This window comes from Sus scrofa, chromosome 1 (genome assembly GCF_054392235.1).
Source record: "Sus scrofa isolate SSC_HxYL_T2T_F1_AM1 chromosome 1, Sscrofa_HxYL_maternal_Yorkshire_Landrace_v2.0, whole genome shotgun sequence".
NCBI lineage: Eukaryota > Metazoa > Chordata > Mammalia > Artiodactyla > Suidae > Sus > Sus scrofa.
The window spans coordinates 279,206,833-279,229,657 of NC_139383.1; the positions used below are offsets into that span (position 1 = coordinate 279,206,833).

Here is a 22,825-nt window from a genome sequence, read left to right on the forward strand (position 1 = left end):
TATTTAAAGTAACCCGAAATACAACAAGATAAAAAGAAACTTCCCTGAGCTGTGCTGATGAAAATTAGAAGCAACACTCCCAAAATTGCTCTGTCCAATCCCAACACCTATTTTATTTTATTTATTTATTTATTTTTGTCTTTTGTCTTTTTAGGGCTGCACTCGTGGCATATGGAGGTTCCCAGGCTAGGGGTTGAATTGGAGCTGTGGCCATTGGCCTATGCCACAGACATAGCAATGCAGGATCTGAGCCATGTCTGTGACCTATACCACAACTCACGGCAACACCGGATCCTTAACCCACTGAGCAGGGCCAGGGATGGAACCTGCATCCTCACGGATACTAGTCAGGTTCGTTAACCACTGAGCCACAGCAGGAACTCCAACAACACCTATTTTAGAATGAAACCATGAATCAGTCTACCTATGTTAGAATTAACCTGCATCATTTCAGATATGATATTGTCTTTAAAAATCCGATAACATTGCATTTTAAAACCTTAACTAAGTAGGAAAAAATACATTTATTTTCGTTTGGGTCATGAAGATGAATACATTAAAATGCACCAAGAGATAAAAGGCACTACAAAGGTCAGAACTGTGACTAATACAAAGTGGACCCTTACTCTCCCTTAACTACAAAAATACAAAAATCCTTTACCGATGCTGCTGCTGGAACTTCCAGAGTTTGGTGTAAACATCAAAAGTTCTTCCAAAATAGGACTGCCACTGCTTCTGCCCATATTGTGGCAAATCTCTGTAACAACAAATAAACATATATTAATTTCGAATCTTTTATGCTATTTGGAAATTACGTCTTGGGATGATATAAACGATATGTTTAAAGCATTTGCATTCAGGCTTTCCTATTTTTTTTTTTTTTTTAAGTCACAGTTTTTAGAGCAGAAACAGTTCTATTCCTGGGGTCCAGGGCACAGTCTTTCCTGTTCTTCTCTGCGACTTCTGACAGCTCATTAGTAGTCTCCTCTGTAGATGCCTCTCCCACGAGGTCTCTAGCACTGCCTCCCCTCTCCCTGGGTGATCGTCTTCACACTCACTCACATACTGATAACTTCCATATGTTTGTCATCAGCTAAGAACTCTGTACTTGGAAAACACTGCTTTAGGGAATAGATCTAGAAATGGATGTGCAGATGGCATTGTTCTCAAATATTCTATCCCCTCCTTGTAAACAGAACTAGACACCCTTATTCTTGGGCCTGGGGACTCACAGTACCTCCCTTAGAGATAAATACTTCCCTACCATACACACACTGGGCCTGGCCACATAACTTACTTTGGCCAATGAAATGTAATTGTAAGTGATCTGCAACATGCCTGAGAAGATTTAAGAGGTATTACAAGGCTCAGCATTTTTTTTTTTCTTTTTTGCTTTTTTAGGGCCACACCTGTGACATATGGAGGGTCCCAGGCTAGGGGTCGAATCGGAGCTACAGCTGCTGGCCTACACCACAGCCACAGTGATGCCAGATCCAAGCCGCGTCTGCAACCTACACCACAGCTTACGACAACACCAGATCCTTAACCCACTGTGCGAGGCCAGGGATTGAGCCCACAACCTCATGGTTCCTTGTCAGATTTGTTTCCACTGCGCTACATTGGGAACTCTTGGCTCAGCATTTTCACTCTTCCCTCTCCTAAGACCAAGATAGGGCTGGCTGCTCCTCAGCCTGGAACACAGAGTAAGACACATTTAATGGAGCCGCAGAACTGCAGATAGGGAATTCCCGTGGTGGCTCAGTGATAACTAACCCGACTGGTATCCATGAGGACTTTGGATCCCTGGCCTTGCCCAGTGCGATAAGGATCCAGGGTTACCGTGAGCTGTGGTATAGGTTGCAGAGGCAGCTCAGATCTGGCATTGATGTGGCTTTGGTGTAGGACAGTGGCTGCAGCTCTGATTTGATCCCTAGCCTGGGCCCTAGCCTGGCAACTTCGATATGCTGCGAGTGTATTAAAAAAAAAAAAAAAAAAAAAAAAAAAGAACTGCATATAACTTTGTGGCTAACATGGGAGCTGGAAATAAATCTCTATCGTAGTAAGGTACTAAAATTTTGGAGTTGTTACAGCAGCATTATTTAGGAGAGACCAGTACAGAAACTGGTACCAGGACTGGGTTATTGCCGTAAGAAATACATATATGACACTGCCACTGGGACTGAGCAGCAAGTAACTGGTACAAAAGGCTAACATAATACAGTGGCAAAAATGTGGAGTTCCAGTCGTGGCGCAGTGGTAACAAATCGACTAGTATCCGTGAGGAGCAGGGTTCGACCCCTAGCCTCACTCAGTGGGTTAAGGATCTGGCATTGCCATGAGGTGTGGTGTAGGTCACAGAAGTGACTCAGATCCGGCAGTGCTGTGGCTGTGGTACAGGCCAGCAGCCAAAAAAAAAAGCATTTGCCTGCAATAATTTGGAAAGTAGATAATTTGACTAATAAATCTGTAGATTTATACAAAGAAGCCAAGAAATTGTACGCTGTTAGCTGCACGTCACAAAACACGAGAAAGAGATGAACTCAGAAAAAAACTAGCTGCAAGCAGGGTTGAAAAGGAAAAGAGAAAATTCCACAAATTCCAGAACTCTCAAGATTGAAAGATACACAACAATCCCTAATACAAAAGTGTACGAGACACAATTGAGAAAGGCAAGCTATCACTGCCACTTAAGACAGTCTCATCCCCAGGGCAAAACCTCTGCAATTCTCAGTCTATGACATGACTTCTCATTTTATTGATGATTTTTTAAAATAAGCAGTTATCAAATTTACCAATCTTCACCTTTAGTGTCTAGTGATTTTTCTTTTAAAAGAAATTCATCGATATGTCTTTTTAACTTTTTTATTGTTGATTTACATTGGTCTGCCAATTTCTGCTGTACAGCAACGTGACCCCGTCATACATATGTATACACTCTTTTGCTCATAGTACCTTTCATTCTGTTCTAGCACAAGTGATTGGATATAGCTTCCTGTGCTATACAGCAGGACCTCATTAAATACAGTCTTTTAAAAGACTTAAAGTTTTGCCATTCCAATTTAACTCTTTAATATAACCAAAGCTGAGTTTCAGATATGTATTACAAATCCTATATGAACAATTTTTTAAATTATATATCCTTTTGACAAATATGCTAGAACCAGAACAGCAGTCACCAGTTTTTCTTTAGGTTTGTGTCTCACGACTTGATTCTATTCCACTGGTGTGTTTTTCTATTTCTTCATTAGCATTTTTTGTTAATTACTATAGTAAGTCGGGCATGTTTCTTCTTTTTCAGGAGTGCCTTTGCTTTTCTGGTTCCTTGTACTTGCATACAAATTTTAAAATCAGCTTATCAAAGTTCTAGCAAAGGGGGGGAAAAAAAAGGTCTAACGGGAACTAAATAAATCTAGAGATCCATTTGGGGAACTGACTTTTTAAAGTAATTTGTAGTGTCAATAGCATCTCTTTCCATTTATGTTGAAAGTATCGTCACTACATAAACTTTACAATCTTTTCCGTAAAGATCTAATATTTCTTGGTTCACATTACTGCTGACATTTTAATTTTTATTGCTTTTGTGAAAAGTACCTTTAAAGTTGTTTCTTTAAAAAAATTTTATGGTGGAAAGTTTCAAACATATACAAGAGCAGAGAATAGGACAACGGATTCTGATGTATTATCACCAGCTTCACAGATAAGGGCCAAATGCTTCTTCTTGGGGCTGTCAGATAAAATGCAGTGTTTTTGCTGTGGTCTCCCTACTCCTTTCCATCATCGTTTATCTCTGTGTTACTACCTCTGTCTAAATCAATCAATACCCCTATGATCAATGCCATCAATTAAGCAGTGCAGTCTCTATTTCAGAATGATCCGTATTATCCAAATATCTACCAAAATACAAAATAAAGAAAATACTCAAATGTTTAGCAGCAAAAGGAAAGACTTTTAAATGTAACTTCTCTCATTTAACCTAAGTTTAACATTCAAGAAGAAAAGAAATTCTTTCTTTACTTCATATAACCAAAAAAGCGGAATGTTCTTGGTAAACTTTACATATCTATAGAAATTTGATGTATTTTTTATGTTGTTTCGTCATTTTGGAGGGAGAAATGAATATCATTCCAGATTTTCTATATACCCACTGGCATGGTATTTGCCTTATTTCATAATGTAAAAAATTTCCACTCATTATATCATTAACATTTTCAAATATATATGTATGTATGCATATATATATGCAGCACTGTACATAATACACATACATGTTTTTAATTGGCAGGAAGAGATCACACACAAACTTGTTATTTACTTAGTGAAGGACATACTGATTTCATAGAAATGAGATATCTACAGAACAGAAACAAATGCAGTTTCTATTGCACCAGTAGGGTATCTTGTTATTGGTGACACTTGCACTACAGTTAGGAAAGGGGTATTGTGAAGACACTGGATGCAAGGAGAAAGCCTGGTTACTACATACAGAATTCTATCAAGTACTAGTTATTATGACGGCCAGAGAAAGTCATGTGTAATATGATCTCTACAATCGAGGAGCTTATTATTTTGTTAGAAAAGACAAACACATATACAGAAAAAGAGAAAAAAGGACATAAATACTGGATTATATGGTACTGAGTCAAAGTAATAGAAGAGTGTAGAAAAGAGACACATTTGTGGGGCTTGAGGAGTCAGGAAAAGCTGCATGAAGAGAAAGATTTAAATTGGCAACAGAGAAAGATCATCAGAGTGAGAAAGAGAGATTAGATATATAAAAGAAAGAAAGGCAATTCTAAGCTAATAAAACTACAGCACAAGCCTCAGCCAGACCTCACTCATGCACATGTGGACAGCTAACAGTGGGTGGCTAAGGTGCTAGGTCACGTGTTTCTCATCATCCAACAGGCTAGCCTGGGTCTGTTTACAAGAGGTTGGATGAAAGGATCCCAAGAGCAGCAAAAGAGAGGGCAGCTCTATTGTGCATTTTTGTTTTCAAATCTTTGCATCGTGTTTGTACTGTCCCATCAGCCAAAGCAAATCTCATAGACATGGATATGGGGAAGGGAATGACTTTTACAAACAATCTATCACAGAGATCTTACGTTTTTCTTTCTTTTTCAACTCTGAAAATAATGTCTCTTAGAAAACAAAAATAGTATATGGCATATAAAACAAAAAATAAAAAATACCCTACTGCTTATCTCTTCTAGTCCCCAGAAAAAACCACCATTAAAAATGGCTGTTCTATGCACACTTAAATATATATGTAAATTTTTCTATTATTTTACATTAACAGGATCAAACTATATAATGTTCTATAACATGCCTTTTTTTTTTTTTTTTTGTCTTTTTGTCTTTTGTTGTTGTTGTTGTTGTTGCTATTTCTTGGGCCGCTCCCGTGGCATATGGAGGTTCCCAGGCTAGGGGTCGAATCGGAGCTGTAGCCACCAGCCTACGCCACAGCCACAGCAACGCGGGATCCGAGCCGCGTCTGCAACCTACACCACAGCTCACGGTAACGCTGGATCGTTAACCCACTGAGCAAGGGCAGGGACCGAACCCGCAACCTCATGGTTCCTAGTCGGATTCGTTAACCATTGCGCCACGACGGGAACTCCAACATGCCTTTTTAATTGAATAATATATCATGTTTCTTTAATGTATATAGAATTATGGCAATGCTTACTCTGTATGAGATAGCATAAAACGAACCAATTTACTTAACCAAGCCCCTCCTGATGGACATTTATATTGCTTCCAGTGTTTCCCTGTCATAAAAATAATACATAGGAGCTTCCATGTGGCTTAGCAGTTAAGGATCCAGCATTGTCACTCCAGTGGCTCATCTCACTGCTGTGGCTTGGGTTCGATCCATGGTCTGGGAACTTACATATGCTGCAGGCACAGCCAAAAAGTCAATAAATACAATTTTTTTAAATGCTACAATAAACATCTTGAAAGGTTATGTGATCTAGTAGAAAGCACATTCCTATAAGTGGAATTAATGAGTAAAAGAAGATTGGCGTTTCTGTACTAGACATTAAGACAATGAGCAAAAAACCGAAAGGTTTTCCTCCTCAGAATTTTCAGACACTACCTTACAAGAATGAGCTAGAAATTCCAGTTTAAATCTATTTCCATTATCCTTATGATAAGCAGATACTCATTTCCCATTACAGAAGTTAACTATAGATACTAGTTTCCACATTGACTGCAAGTTTTTATCTTTTTTATGTCTCCATGGATCTCTAGTGAGCTGTTGCGTTAGGAAGAGCTAATCAGTCATTTTTAAATTGAAGTTGTTGCTAGAATCTTTAAGACTCTTATCAAAGAGCTCCTGCTAGGAAGACTAATTTATATAAAAGCATTAGGCAGCAACATCAACTTCATGAGAACTGACAACTTGTGAGCTTCTTCACTATATAAGTCTCAATGCAAATTCTCAAGTAAGCATTTGCCTACAAGTTCCTTCGCATTTCCAAAACGGACACATGGAATAAACCTCAATAATACATCTTGTTAAAGGAGAAAACAGAATGAGAACTCAGTGTTCTATTTCATGACTCCATAATTTCAAGTGTTTGGTGGAAAGAGAGTTTTAGGGTGAGGGAATTTTCTATGAGGGCTAAAAGCACATAAAAAGTGATCTCCAAAGGTTAGAATAAGGCTCCAGACATAAGTTGTAATATGTATTTTCTGATTTATAGCTGTACACAATGGTTACTGTCGTTAAAACAATTTAGAGCATCTATCACTCCAGTCTAAAGACTTAGCTATAGAGACAGCCAATTTCTTTATCAATTATAGGGTTTAAGGTTTTTTTTTTAACTTCCTAAAGGCTAAGTTCCATGATCACCCATTTTCTAATTAAACATACCATAGAATCTAAAGTACAAATCACTCTAATATGATTAGAGTCTAAAATAAACTAAGGTACTTTATAAAGAGTTTCAGATAAATTCTTCTACTATTCAGAGCTTGACTCTGGTTTTAAACTCTGAATATATCATGTGGTCTTTATTAGTGTCAGTAGAGATGGGAAATTAATGGTCCATGGAATTAAGTTAAATGGGGCTGTGTGAATTATCCCATAAGCTAAATGACCCTATATTTCATATTGTCCAAAGACACCAATGTTATAAAATGGCTGCTCATATTCTTTAGAGGAAGTTGAAAGTATGACACTAATCTCACTTTTTTTTTAAAATTCTCAACTCTATCTAAACAAAAGTTGGGAAACTGATTAAACCTACTTCTCAAAGATGTTTCAAATGTAACTTTGAGAGGTCGAAACTTGGGAAATTTTCTTCCAGGTTTCTACAAATCAAGCGTCTTTACTAAACTGAATTAGCTGAGATCACTGATGTCTACCCACACCTAAAACCCAAGTTCAAGAGACACTATTCCATCTTCCTCTCGGTCCTCCCTATGGCATGACATGGCTCACCCCTTCCTCATCATCTTGTAACTGCTCTTTCTAAGTTTCTTCACCGGCTTCTCTTTCCTTAGTCTGGTTGTCCTGAAATGCTTGGCTTCTCCAGCACAGTAATGTGCACGTGTAAACACACACAGAGACACAAACACACACACAAAAGAGGACCAGAGAGTTTCAGTGAGCTGCCTGGGAACTCATGGCCAGTAAATCCTTGAGCTATGACTGAAACTCACAATCCTTCTACCCTGTAATCCAAAGCTATCTCCTCTCTATTACAGGGAAACACAACCTAGATTTTGATTCCACATTAATAAGGTCCCTTTCTGGGAGCTCACTCTTGGGAAGCTGTTGACCTCCAATAAGTCAAAAACTCAGACTCGTGTCCTTACAAGCAGGAGGAACCTAGGACACACACGCTCAAAGGGATGACCACACTAGGACATAGCAAGAAAACAGCCATTTGCAAGCCAAGGAGAGAGGTCTCACAATGAACCAACCCCACCAACATGCTGACCTTGGACAACCAGGCTCCAGACTGTGAGACAAAAAATTTCTGTTGTTTAAGCCACCCAGTCTGAGGTATTTTGTTATGACAGTCCTAGCAAACTAATATAGTAACTGAAAAGTTAAGCTTCAAATCCCAAAACATAGGTGGGCAGGAACACATCACCAACAGTCCAAAAGCCATCAGCATCTAGACAGGAAGAGAAAAAAGAAACTATGGGGGGAGTTCCCTTGTGGCTCAGTGGGTTAGGGACCTGGCTTAGTTATTGCTGTGGCTCTGATTACAGTTGTGGTGCAGGTTCAATCCCTGGCCCAGGAACTTCAGCATACCTCTGGTGCAAGCCCAGAAAAAGGGAAAGAAAAAACAATGGGGACATAGGCTGGCCTGTGAAGACTGGCACTCCAAAGCAGCCAGTGTATATTCACCTCAGAGCACAGTGCTCCATTTTGAGAACAGAAGCTGAAGTGGGAGGAATTTTGCTTGAGCCAATAGCCACGTGTGGCTACTGAGTAATTTAAATGTGTCTAATTTGAACTGAAATGTGTGAAAGTGTAAAATATTCAGTGTACTTCAAAAACAGCACAAAAATAATATGAAGGATCTCGTTAAATTGTCTTTTTATTCATTACATGTTCTAAGAAAAAAAATTTTTTTGGCTGTACCCATGGCATGTGGAAGTTCTCAAAGCCAGGGATTGAACCTGCACTGCAGTTTCAACTTGCATCGCAGCTGCAGCAATGCCAGATCCTTAACCCACAACACTATAGGGGAACTCTCAAAAGAAAATATTTTGGAAAAGAAAAAAATAGTTTGGATATACTGGATCAAATAAAATATAGTGTTAAAATTAATCACTTTTAAAAATTTTTACAATCTGGCTACTAGAAATTTTTCTTTTCTTTTTTTTTTTTTTTTTTTTTGTCTTTTTAGGGCAACACCCGAAGCACATGGAGGCGTTGAATCAGACCTGCTGGCCTACATCACAGCCACAACAATGCACTATCCAAGCCACGTCTGTGACCTATACTACAACTCACAAGCAACGCCAGATCCTTAACCCACTGAGCAAGGTCAGGGATCGAACTTGAAACCTCACCGTTTCTAGTCAGATTTGTTTCCCTGGGCCACGACGGGAACTCCTCCTAGAAAAATTTTAAATCACATTTGTGGCTCACATTACATTTTTATCAGTCAATGCTTCTCTAGATCATGCGATCAAGACATCTACTGCACCCTGGTGGCAGTCTACCCCAACTGCAAGTGCCACTGTTTTCAGTGGTAAGCCATATAAAACAAAAGCAGATTATTGCAAGCTTGTACAAATAGTTTAGGGCATTATCTCTGAAATCATCAGCCCTCTTAGTGCAGCTGGCAGCACATCAGTCTCATTATCTCTGAAATAATACACACTTTACTATTATCTGTCTGCAGAACTTTGCCTCTGGGAAAGTATTAATTTTTTGAAGGAGGAAAAGGAAGAGAAAAGGGAAGAAAAAGAGAGGGAAGAGAGAGGAAGGAGAGAGCAAGGGAGGGAAGAAAGAGGATGGTGGGAAAAAACTATCAATTTTTCAGTTATCCTTTCCCATTCAGAAACAAGGGCATCCTAAAAATAAGCTGTTAAAGAAAGTATTGTAAATGATTTCTTTTTTTAAGTTACATTTTTTTTTTTTTTTTTTCCTGCACTCATGGCAAGTGAAAGTTCCTGGGCCAGAGGCTGAACCTGCGTCACAGCTGTAGCAATGTTGGATCCTCAACCTGCTACACCACAAGGCAACTTCCTGGCGATTTCTTCTTTATTTTGAAATATAAGGAGCATGTTGAATAAAATTTTCTGTCACTATTTTAATTTAAGATTATTACATTTCACTTTGGGGTGTGTGTGTGTATACACCTCCAACACTTACTTTGGCTTTGTGTATTTGCTGCTCTGGCGTTATATAATTAGTGATTTGGGGGCCTCTGCTTTTAAAAAGTCATAGATATTACTGGTAGACCCAGCTGCATATCTCAAAAACACATCTCAAGATGCTGCCTTATATAATCCCTCCAAGTATTCCATTCTGCTTTGACAGTCTTAGTCACCATGGTAACAAGAACCCTGCAAGCACTGAGGCTTTTGATCATTTTCTGGTGTTATTCAAAGCTATTTCTAACATCATTCTTACTTCATTACTACTGTAATGATATGCAAGAGCTATCATAAGCAAAAGACCATTCATTTCATCCATCTCACTCTCTAGACTTTGTTTTCTTACACAGTGAATGGAAAGGAGAGTTTATTTATTATGCACATATTATAAGAAGGTCTTTGCTTTGCTTTTTTTTCTTTTTAGGGCCGAACCTGAGGCATATGGAAGTTCCCAGGCTAGGGGTCAAATCGAAGCTGCAGCTGCCAGCCTATGCCACATAGGATCCAAGCCACGTCCATGACCTACACCACAGCTCACAGCAACACGGGAGCCTTAAGCCCTGAGTGAGGCCAGGGATTGAACCCGCATCCTCATGAATACTAGTCAGGTTCGTTACTAGTCAGGTTCGTTACCCGCTGAGCCACAATGAGAACTCCTATAAGAAAATATTTTCAGTCAAGAAAAATACTCCATTATGATATTCATGACTGCGAAAATGAAAAGGCTCTGATAACAGGATGAATGGCTTAACATGGATAAGGCAAAAAGACACACCTTCAAGAAAAAAGATAAAGTTTACTATACCCATGTAGGACACTATATAGATACTCTAGCCTTTCATGCACTAAATGCATCTTTTCACTCTGCTCATAAACCTTTAAAAAGTCCAAGTGAGAGAACACAAGGGAGCTGCTGTGGTGCTGTGTGTTTTTCTTTTTTTTAATGGCCACACCCACGGCATATGAAAGTTCTTGGGCCAGAGACTGAATCTGAGGCACAGCTGCAATCCGTGCCCCTGCAGTGAACCATGAACCCACACCTCTGCAGCAACCCGAGCTGCTGCAATCAAATTCTTAACCCACTGTGCCACAGTGGGTATGTTCTATTTCTTTGTCCAAGTCCCCTGGATGTGTTCAATCTGCAAAAAAATACACTTAAATGTACTCTTCTGCAAGTATATTACACTGCCATAATTTAATAATCAGTTTGTGAACTCAAGAGAAAACACAAAGAGAAGCTAGCCAATAGATAAGCACTTGAACAGTGAAGAAATGCTCAGAACCAAGGGCCCAATATTAAAAGCCGATGCTATTCCAGCCGCACCCCCACGCCACCTCTTCCCCAAGTTCCAAAGCTGGTCCAGAAGCACTATCAATATACTTCTTGTTCTCTACAAGTAATGTGACCCTGTTTTCTATTCAGACCAACACAAATATAAACGGGGGGGGGACAACCAAAAAAAAAAACCTTCAATTATTCCCAAAGAAATCTTCTCGGTTTCAGAAGAAATACACAAAAACTACATCAATGCTTGAAAGCAGAGAGGTGTTTAACTCCCACAGTCTGTGGAGAGGGAACCGGAGAGCAAAGTGGGGAAGAAGGCCCCACGCCCTCCACCCAGCACCCCGGGCAACTCTGACACGGATCAGCAGAGACCTTCCTTCCAAGCGCTCTCCGGCTGAGGCCCACTGAATGTGCACTGACAGAAACAAGCACAGAAGATACACTCACATGCACCAGCCACTAGGAGAAAATCAGCCCCCCGGAAGAAAGAGACCAAACTGGGCCCTAAGACAAAGGGTCCCCACGAAAAGCTAATATGATATAGAGAATATAAATTTAATAGAGAATTCCTGAAAAAAACAAGATCATGGAAAACAAACTATGGTCGCAATTTGCTTTTTTAAATTTTACCACGCATCGTGGGCAACCCGTTTATTTATATCTCGACCGAAATCTTTTTACCACTTCTACATTATTCTGTGTGTGTGTATGTATCTGCGTATGTGTGTAACAGAGTTTTGGGGTTTTTTTCTTCGTTTGGCCACGTCTGAAGCATATGGAAGTTCCCGGGCCAGGGATCAAACCCACACCACAGCAGCAACCTGAGCTGCTGCAGTGACAACACTGGATCCTAAATCTGCTGCACCATAAGGAAAATTGTGAAACAGATTTTCTTTAAAAGGGAAAATAAAAAGGAAGAGTCAAAATATTAATCTCTCAGTAAAGCACAAATTTGTGCAGCCACATCTCTCTCAAAAACCCAAAAGCATTCAGAGAATATATACACTTCACTCACCACAGATAAAGCTTTTGTAGAAATAATTAAGGCTTGTTTAACATGAAGGGGCTCCTTCACACAAAACACTGAAAATAAATCCCTAGTCGATTTGCTTACTTACTTCTTTAGGTCAAAATGTATCATTTTCAGTGTTGCCAAATTTTAAGATAGCACTTTAGGAAGGTACTAATCCACAGGTGGGAGACAATCAATAAATCGGTATAGAAAATACAGCTTTTTTTTTTTTTTTTTTTGTCTTTTTGCCTTTTCTTGAGCCACTCCCGCAGCACATGGAGCTCCCAGGCTAGGGGTCGAATCAGAGCTGTAGCCACCCGGCCTACACCAGCGACACAGCAACGTGCTATCCGAGCCGAGTCTGCAACCTACACCACAGCTCACGGCAACACCGGATCCTTAACCCACTGAGCAAGGCCAGGGATTGAACCTGCAACCTCATGGTTCCTAGTCGGATTCCTTAACCACTGTGCCACGACGGGAACTCCAGAAAATACAGCTCTTTAGGTAGTGGTTTATGATATCTGCAAGTTACACAAACATACTGACAGAATTACTGACCTAAAGAAAGAAGAGAAGGTTCAAGTTGGTAGGACTTGTGATTTTATCTACTGAACACTTCAGAGAACAAGAGTCAAAAGGATTAATTCTTTTTTGGGGGAGGGGTGCACCCATGGCACATGGAAGTTTCCAGGCTAGGGGTCGAATCAGAGCTGCAGCTTCTGGCCTACACCACAGCCACAGCAACTCAGGATCCAAGCTGCGTCTGTGGCCTACACCACAGCTCACGAAAACACTGGATCCTTAACCCACTGAGCAAGGCCAGGGATCAAACTCGCGCCCTCATGGATGCTAGTTGGGTTCGTTAACTTCTGAGCCACGAAGGGAACTCCTAATTCTTTTTAAAAATTGAGATATAATTGACATACAACGTTGTGTTAGTATAAGGTGTACACCTCATGATTCGATATTTGTATATATTGTGAAAAGATCAGCATAAGTCACGATAATAACATCCACCACCATATACAGCTACAAAAATTTTTTCTGTGATGAAAAAATTTAAGACCTATTTTTTTTGTTTTTACCAACTTTCAAATAAACAATGTAGTATTATTAGCTATAGTCACACTTTACATTACATCCCCATGACACAGTTCTGTGGCAGCTGGAAGTTCGTACTTTTTTAACCCTCTTCACCACGGCACCCACCCACCCCATCTCCTGCCTCAGGCAGCCACCAATCTGTTCTCTGTACGCATGAGCTTGGTTGCTTCTTTTGTCTGGTTTTTGGGGGGTTTTGTGTGTGTTCTTTTTAGATTCTATATAAAGTTACATCATATGTTATTTGTCTTTCTCTGCGTGACTCATTTCACTTAAGCAATATGCCCGTAAGGTCTATCCAGGTTGTCATAAATGTCAAGATTCCCTTTTTTTTAATGCCTGAAGAATATTCCATTACACACACACACACACACACACACACACACACACACTCTACAATTTCTTTATCCATTCAATGGACACTTACTTTACGTCTACATCTTCTTCTTCTTTTTTTTTTTTTTGTCTGTTTAGGGTCGCAGCCGTGGCATATGGAGGTTCCCAGGCTATCGGTCTAATAGGAGCTGTAGCTGCCGGCCCGCGCCACAGCCGAAGCAATGCAGGATCTGAGCCGTGTCTGCGACCTACACCACAGCTCATGGCAATGCCGAATCCTTAACCCACTGGGCAAGGCCAGGGTTCAAATCTGCAACCTCATGGTTCCTAGTCAGAATTGTTTCCACTGTGCCATGACAGGAACTCCTACTTCTACATCTTGATTATTGTAAATAATGCTTCAATGAACGCGAAGACGTATATATCTTTTCAAGTTAGTGCTTTGATTTTTTTGCATAAATGCCCAGAGGTAGAATTGCTTGATTCTATGATAGTTTTAACTTTTTAAGGAACCTCCGTACCGTTTTCTGTAGTGGCTGCACCAATTCATCTTCCCACCAACAGTGCACAAGGGCTCCCTTTTCTCCAAATCCACACCAATACGTGGTTTTGTTCCTTCCTTTTCCCTTTTTCTTTTTCTTTTTTGGGCTGTACCTGATGCCGGCCTACGCCACAGCAACATGCAATCCAAGCTGCAACCGCGACCTACACCACCACTTGAGACATGCCAGATCCTTTACACACTAAGTAAGGCCAACGATGAACTTGTATCCTCACGGACACTACACCAGGTTCTTAACCCACTGCGCCACGGTGCAAACTGCAATTTTTTTGTTTTTGATAATCGCAATTATAACAAGTATGAGGTGATATCTTGTCGTGATTTTGATTTGCTTTTTCTTGATGATTAATGGTGTTTGGTACCTTTTCCTGAACCTGCTGGCCATCTATATGTCTTCTTTGGAAAAATATCTATTCAGATCCTCTGACCATTTTCTAATTTGATTGATTGTTTTTTTTGCTCTTGAGCTGTATGAAAAGGATTAATTATTGAAAGCAATATAGTTTTGTTTTGTCATTTTTAGGACTGCACCTGCAGCATATAGAAGTTCCCAGGCTAGGGGTGGAATCAGAGCTGCAGCTGCCAGCCTACGCCACAGCCACAGCAATGTGGGATCTGAGCAGTGTTCTGCAAACTACACCGAAGCTCAAGGCAATGCCAGATCCTTTAATCCACTGAGTGAGGCCAAGGATGGAACCTGCATCCTCATGGATACTAGTTGGGTTCATTACTGCTCAGCCACAACAGGAACTCTCTCTTTTTTTTTTTTTTTTGTCTTTGCCTTTTCTAGGGCTGCTTCCTGCAGCATATGGAAGTTCCCAGGCTAGGGGTTTAATTGGAGCTGTAGCCACTGGCCTACACCAGAGCCGCAGCAACTCGGGATCCGAGCCACGTCTGCAACCTACACCACAGCTCATGGCAATGCCAACGCTGGATCGTTAACCCACTGAGCAAGGGCAGGGATGGAACCTACAACCTAATGGTTCCTAGTTGGATTCGTTAACCACTGCACCACGATGGGAACTCCACTCTTTTTTTTTTAAACTGAAGTATAGTTGATTTACAATGTTGAGTTTGTTTCAAGTGTACAGCAAAGTGATACATATACATATATGTAAAAGAATATATATATTCAGATTATTGTCCATTATAGGTTATAAGATGCAGAATATATAGTTCCCTATGCTATACTATATGCTACACCTGTATTCTTTTTTGTTTTTGTTTTTTTTTGCTATTTAGGGCCAAACCCATGGTATATGGAGGTTCCTAGGCTAGGGGTCTAATCGGAGCTACAGCCACCAGCCACAGCCACAGCAACACCAGATCCAGGCCACGTCTGTGACCTACACCACAGCTCACGGCAATACCAGATCCTAACCCACAAGGAGTGAGGCCAGGGATCAAACCCACAACCTCATGGTTCCTAATCGGATTTGTTTCCACTGTGCCATGATGGGAACTGCATATAACCTATATTCTATAGGTTCTTGTTGTTTCTGTATTTTATATATAGTATCATATGTCTGTTAATCCCAAACTCCTAATTTATCCCTCCCCCACTTTTCCCCTTTGGTAACTGTAAGTTTGTTTTCTATGTCTGTGAGTCTATTTGTTTTGTAAACAAGTTCATTTTTATCATTTTTTTAGACTCCACATATAACTGATATCATATGAATTTGTCTTTGTCAGATTTATTCACTTAGTATGATATTCTCTGGGTCCATCCACGTTGCTGCAAATGTCATTATTTCATTCTTTTTTATAGACAAGTGATACTCCTGTGTGTGTGTGTGTGTGTGTGTGTGTGTGTGTGTGTGTGTGTCTGCATTTGTGTGTGTGTTTACCACATCTTCTTTATCCATTCATCTGATGATGGACACTTAGGTTGTTTCCATGTCTTGGCTTTTGTAAACAGTGCTGCTGTGAACATTGGGGTGCATGTATCTTTTCAAATTAGAGTTTTCATCTTTTATGGATATATGCCCAGGAGTGGGATTGCAGGATCATATGGTAACTCTATTTTTAATTTTTTAAGGAACTTCCACACTGTTCTTCACAGTGGCTGCAACAATTTACATTCCCACCAACAATGTAGGCGGAATCCAATATAATTTTAGTTGCTCAAGAATAAACTGAAATAGGTATCCTAAACAAATTATAATAAATTTCTCTGACAATGAATAAACAGTCATAAAAATTAGATCTCACACAATTTTTTCATGTATCAGGGTTTCCTACTATTTCCACGGACACAATTTTATTCTGTAGTTAGTTTAAAAATAAATAAAATTTATGTTATAGTTTAAATGGCACTTTCAAAAAAGATCAAAATAAACTAATAAAATATATTTACACAACCGAAACAACATTTCAAAGAGAAGGTGAAGAGTTCCCGTTGTGGCTCAGCGGTAACGAACCTGAGTAGTGTATCCATGAGGATGCAGGTTCAATCCCCGGCCCCACTTAGTGGGTTAAGGATACAACATTGCCGTGAGCTGTGGTGTAGGTCACAAATTCGGCTTGGATCTGGTGTTGCTGTGGCATAGTCTGGCAGCTGCAGCTCCGATCTGATCCCTTGCCTGGAAACTTCCACATGCAGCAGGTGTGGCCCTAAGAAAAGGGGAAAAAAAAGATGAAATAGGAGTTCCCGTCGTGGCGCAGTGGTTAAGGAATCCGACTGGGAACCATGAGGTTGCAGGTTCAATCCCTGGCCTCGCTTAGTGGGTTAAGGATCCGACGTTGCCATGAGCTGTGGTGTAGGTCACAGACTCGACTTGGATCCGGCATTGCTGTGGCTCTGGCGTAGGCCAGTGGCTACAGCTCTGATTCGACCCCTAGCCTGGGAACCTCCATATGCCACAGGAGCGGCCCTAGAAAAGGCAAAAAGACCAAAAAAAAAAAAAAAATCATTTCTATTCACTAACACATCAAAATTTGTCGTGTCTGTCTTATTTAAATATACAGGTAGAGGAGTTCCTGTCGTGGCGCAGTGGTTAACGAATCCGACTAGGAACCATGAGGTTGCGGGTTCGGTCCCTGCCCTTGCTCAGTGGGTTAAGGATCCGGCGTTGCCGTGAGCTGTGGTGTAGGTTGCAGACTCGGCTCGGATCCCGCGTTGCTGTGGCTCTGGCGTAGGCCGGTGGCTACAGCTCCGATTCGACCCCTAGCCTGGGAACCTCCATATGCCGCGGGAGCGGCCCAAGAAATAGCAACAACAACAACAACAAAAAGACAAAAAAAAAAAAAAAATAATAAAAAAAATAAAATAAAATAAATACACAGGTAGAAATGCTAGTAAATTTTGGGTCAAATACAGAGTATCTAGTTTTTGAAAAAGGAATATAACAAAAAATGTTGATATGAAATGAGGAGATGAAACATGTTGGGCATATGATGGACAAACAAGATTTTCTGAAAATGCTGAGAAAAAAATAGAGATCAAAATCAAAAGAGAAGAGAGGGTTATAGGATTTAGATTAGAAATTCAATATAAGCATTACAAGTATAAACAAGAAGGAGAATTAAGGAACAAGCAAGAAAAAAGGAAAAATGAAAGAAATGCAACAATCGATTTTAAAAAACTTTTTTTCTGATAAAGAAATGCCTAAGAATTCACCATTTGCTGAAAATTAACACAAAATGGTTCACAGACCTAAATATAAGAACTAAAACCACAAAACTCTTAGAAGAAAACATAGGAGTAAATCTTGGTGACTTCAATTTAGCCAATGATTTCTTAGATATGACACAAATGATGAAGCAGAACGACAAGTTGGACTTTGTCAAAGTTAAAAGTTTCTGGGCTTCAAAGGGCACCAACAAGAAAGTGAAGAGATAACCCATGGAATGGGAAAAAACATATTTGCAAATCATTACATCTTACAGAGGACTTTTATCCAGAATATATAGAAAACGACTACAACTCAAAAATAAAAAACTGGAGTTCTCATTGTGGCACAGCAGAAACGAATCTTTTGGGTGTGGCCCTGAAAAGCAAAAAAACCCCAAAACCACTAAATAAATCTATTTGAAAAATGATCAAAGGATTTCTTCAAAGAAGACATAAAAATGGCCAATAAGCACATAAAAAGACGCTCAACATCATGAGTCATTAGGGAAATGCAAATCAAACCCACTTCCCACACACTAGGATGACTGTCATCAAAAAGACAATAACAAGTGTGGGTGAGGATGTGGAGAAACTGGAACGCTTACACTGCTGGGAATAGAGCCTCCTTGAAAAAGTCTGCAAGTTCCTCCAAAGGTTAAACTTAGAGAACTATATGAGCAAGCAATTTCACTCATAGATAGATACCCAAGAGAACCAAAATTGCATGTCCACACAAAACCCTGTACATGAATTGTCCATAGTGGTATTACTCAAAACAGCCAAAACCTACAAAATAATTTAAATGTCCACCAACTCATGACTGGATAACTAACATGTGGTAAATCTGTACAATGGTATATTAACCTGTACAAAGGCAATAAAAGGAATACAGTAATGATACATGTTACTACATAGACAAAGGAGGTCAGAGTTATTATAACCATGTTAATGTTTTATGGGTTGAGAATAAAGTTGGGGAACCAAATGCCAGAGGGTAAGGTAGGGATTTTCATGCAAACATGCTTTTTGTTTTATTTTAGGGCTGCACTCATGGCATATGGAGGTTCCCAGGCTAGGGGTCACATTGGAACTGCAGCTGCCGGCCCAAGTCACAGCCGCAGCAATGCTGGATCCTTAATGCACTGAGCCAGGCCAGGGCTTGAACCCATGTCTTCATGGATACTAGCCAGGTTCGTTACCTCTGAGCCACAACAGGAACTCCTGGATGTCTCTTCTTTATGGTGGCAGTGAGGAAGAGAAAAAGGGAACTCTTCAGCCATGCACAAAAGGTGTGATATTGACCAAAGATGATGGCAAAGATTTCTCCATGTGCTCCTGCTGCCTGACGGTGGCCTGTGGTGAAATCTGGAAGGTCCAACATGGGCCAGAAGGCAGCTTGGGGAGGGAGGAACCCATTCCCTTCCCAGCAGTTATGCCTTGCCCAGGGCTATTCTCAAAAAAAAAAACAAACAAAACAAACAAACAAAACCACCCTCGTGGCTCAGTGGTTAACGAATCCGACTAGGAACCATGAGGTTGTGGGTTCGATCCCTGGCTTTGCTCAGTGGGTTGAGGATCCTGCGTTGCCGTGAGCTGTGGTATAGGTTGCAGACTTGGCTTGGATCCCACGGTGCTGTGGCTGTGGCGTAGGCCAGCGGCTACAGCTCCAATTAGACCCCTAGCCTGGGAACCTAGTCGCGGGAGTGGCCCTAGAAAAGGCAAAAAAAAAAAAAAAAAAGACAAAAATTTGATGGGTCCTCAGTCTCCAGCCCCAGTCATGGCCAAACATAGAAACATGCACCAGGAGGATAGGGACCAGCCCACGTGCCTGGCTTTCCAACTCTTTAAATTTACCATCCCTTTAACTTTTTTATTTGCCTAAATAAACACGCACATGGAGATACGTGGGAAATTTGCTTAACCGATATGGTAAATCTGAGGCTAGAAGTGAGTAGACTATGGCCCTGGGTTTGTATTTTTATAAATTCCTCACAGATTATTTGAGGACAGGGGCTGTTAGTTTTATTTTCAAATTATCTACACCCAATATACAATGTGGCACATACTAGGGGCCAAAGGACTGTTGAATAAACAGGATAAGAAAGGAGAACAAACAAAAAAAGTCTAAGTAAGCAATTTTAAAGTTTTACAACATTATAGGGAAAAAAAAAAAAAAGGACTTAAAACCCTGGCTCACTGGGGTAGATTTTTGAATTACAATAGTGAAAGATAACAATTCTTTAATCCACAAAGCCAAAGAAAAATTTATGTCAAAGATTTCTTCTGCAGGAGTTCGAGTCATGGCTCAGTGGTGACGAAGCAGACTAGTATCCATGAGGATGTGGGTTCGATCCGTGGCCTCGCTCAGTGGGTTAAGGATCCAGCACTGCCCTGAACCATGCTGTAGGTCATGGATATGGCTCAGATCCCGAATTGGTGTGGCTGCGGCTGCAGCTGGCAGCTGCAGCTCTGAGTCAACCCAAGCCTGGGAACTTTCATGTGCTGTGAGTTGGGCCCTAAAAAGCAAAGCAAAAAAAAATCTCTTCTGAAGCACAAGACAGAAGCAGCAGAGTGTAGGAGTTCAGAACCCTGTCTTTAGAATCCTTCACTTAACAAATGTTTATTAAGTGCCTGTAACGTGCAAGACCCTGGCGTAGGTCCTAGAAAAACAATGACAATCAGGGTCCTGCTCCTGGAGACCTTTCCTAAGAAGATACCATATGCAATTAAGCATGATAACTTGAGATGATGAGTTATATAAAGAAAATTAAATGAAAATAGAGATTTAAAAAAGTGTCTAAAAGCATACTTTTAAATAGAGTGGTTGTGTAAGATTCATTTGATGACCCTGTATTATCTTTATCATTATAAATTTTTTTTTGTCTTTTGTATTTTTAGAGCCGCACTCTCGAAATATGGAAGTTCCCAGGCTAGGGGTCGAATAGATGTAGCTGCTGGCCTACACCACAGCCACAGCAATGCCAGATCCGAGCCGCGTCTGTGACCTACACCACAGCTCATGGCAACGCTGGATACTTAACCCACTGAGCGAGGCCAGGGATCTAACCCGCAGCCTCATGGTTCCTAGTCGGGTTCGTTAACCACTGAGCCATGACAGGAACTCCTAGAAATTTTTAAAAGATACATTAACTTTAAAATAAACTCTGCCAAAAAAAATAATAAAAATAAAAATAAAATAAAATAAACTCTGCCCAGTACTGTTCCGAACTTAAGGATGTATATAGTAGTTACAAAATATGTGAAAAAAAAAAAGATTTCATTTTTACCCAGAAATAAACTATAAAGTTTACACTCACTAATGCAACATTGTAAATCAACTACACTTCAATAAAAAAAAATTTAAATAAATAAAATAAAAACAACTCACTAACTTTACAATTATTCATCCCTATATAAAATTTCAAAAATAGAAGTTCCCGTCGTGGGGCAGCAGAAACAAATCCAACTGGGAACCATGAGGTTGTGGGTTCGATCTCTGGCCTCACTCAGTGGGTTAAGGATCCAGCATTGCAGTGAGCTGTGATGTAGGCTGGTGGCTGTAGCTCCGATTAGACCCCTAGCATGGGAACCTCCACATGCCTTGGGTACAGCCCTAAAAAGCATTTAAAAAAATTTTTTTTTTCAAAAATAAAACTTATTTATTCTCAGTATTTTACCAATTTTTTTATGGCTGGATCTAAAGTAATGACGCTTTAAGTCAGAAGCAAGTCAATATCCTAAGAATCTCATGAACTGAAACATGGCTAAGCCATTTAAATACAAAATTATTTACCCACCACACACAAGAATACACAATCGAAGACACATTTTGCCAAAAGTGCATATAGCTTCTGCTACAAGTCAGGGCACGTCCAACTAAAGCTAAAATTACAGTGTCTAGAACACTCCATCAGTACTTTAGTCAACAGAGGCTTTACCCTAAGAAAAAGAAGCAAAGATTAAAAGAAATAAGCAAATAAACAAGTATACAAAAGGTGCAACATGGAGTTTCCATTGTGGCGCAGTGGTTAACGAATCTGACTAGAAACCACGACGTTGCAGGTTTGATCTCTGGCCTTGCTCAGTGGGCTAAGGATCTGGCGTTGCCGTGAGCTGTGATGTGGGTTGTAGATGCGGCTCAGATCCCGCATTGCTGTGGCTCTGGCATAGGCCGGTGGCTGCAGCTCTGATTAGACCCCTAGCCTGGGAACCTCCATATGCCGCGGGAGCAGCCCTAGAAAAGGCAAAAAGACAAAACAACAGCAACAACAACGACGATGACAACAACAACAACAAAAAGGTGCAACAGAAGAGAGGCCCTGGGCTCACTTGCATGTGCACCCTGGGCTCCTTAATCCCCGATCTTGCAGTGTGAAATCAGATGTAAAACAGGGGTGACATGGAGTAAGGATCCCAAACCTCCAACAAAATATCTCCTTCGTCTTGAATAAAACAATATAAGCTATCCTCCTCTCTTAGTGTGTTTTCATCTGAGAATGACGAAACAGGGTAAAAAAACAAAAGCACAATCATTCCTAGTACAGACATTTACATAACACTCTCTCCATAACCTTTCCTTTATATAACACTCTACCCATAACCACACATCAGCCAAGATACAGAACTAGAGAAAAGTTTAAGCCATCAAGCATCCACTAACCTTAACCCATTGAACAGTTGCTTAGACTTATCCAGAAGATAACAAAAATCTGTAACTGTTTTCCTCTCTCCCTGTGGGATGTCATCTTCGGCACCTCCAGAGGACATGATTTCCTTAAGAGCAAACTCGGTCCTGTAAGAAAACATGTGTCCGTTTACCAAGTAGACGAAATACAAAAAGAAGCATACCTTAGTTATACCATCTGATAGCATTTCTATTTCTTTTCTTATTGAATCTTGAAAATTGAAGTAATGTTGATTTACAATGTTGTGTTATTTTCAGATATACAGCAAAGTGATTCAATTTTATATGTATATATAAAAGAATATATACATGTATATACTTTTTCAGATTCTTTTCCCTTATGGGTTATTACAAAATACTGAGTATAGTTCCCCATGCTA

General features: G+C 40.2%; 1 protein-coding gene and 1 long non-coding RNA gene across 12 annotated transcripts in view; both read right to left on the minus strand.

Annotated features, from left to right (window-relative positions):
• The window catches only part of SCAI (suppressor of cancer cell invasion), a 156,434-nt gene that overhangs the window by 60,347 nt on the left and 73,262 nt on the right, over positions 1-22,825 (minus strand). For 8 of the 11 annotated variants that reach the window (XR_014827224.1, XR_014827227.1, XR_014827228.1 and 5 more), the window contains exons 3-4: positions 22,422-22,553; positions 662-757 (exon numbers count right to left, since the gene is read on the minus strand). Coding sequence is in view for 2 of the 11 variants with exons in the window: in XM_003122166.7 (XP_003122214.5) it covers positions 662-757; positions 22,422-22,553 (228 nt within the window). In the remaining 9 variants the exon portion in view is untranslated. The remainder of the gene's footprint in view (positions 1-661; positions 758-22,421; positions 22,554-22,825) is intronic. The other 3 variants (XR_014827233.1, XR_014827234.1, XM_084996037.1) reach the window with 1 other exon arrangement.
• Positions 4,099-8,170, minus strand: LOC146407266 (uncharacterized). The gene is made up of 2 exons (XR_014827777.1): positions 5,626-8,170; positions 4,099-5,326 (listed from the first exon to the last, which is right to left on the minus strand). It is a non-coding gene; the product is annotated as an uncharacterized LOC146407266 (long non-coding RNA).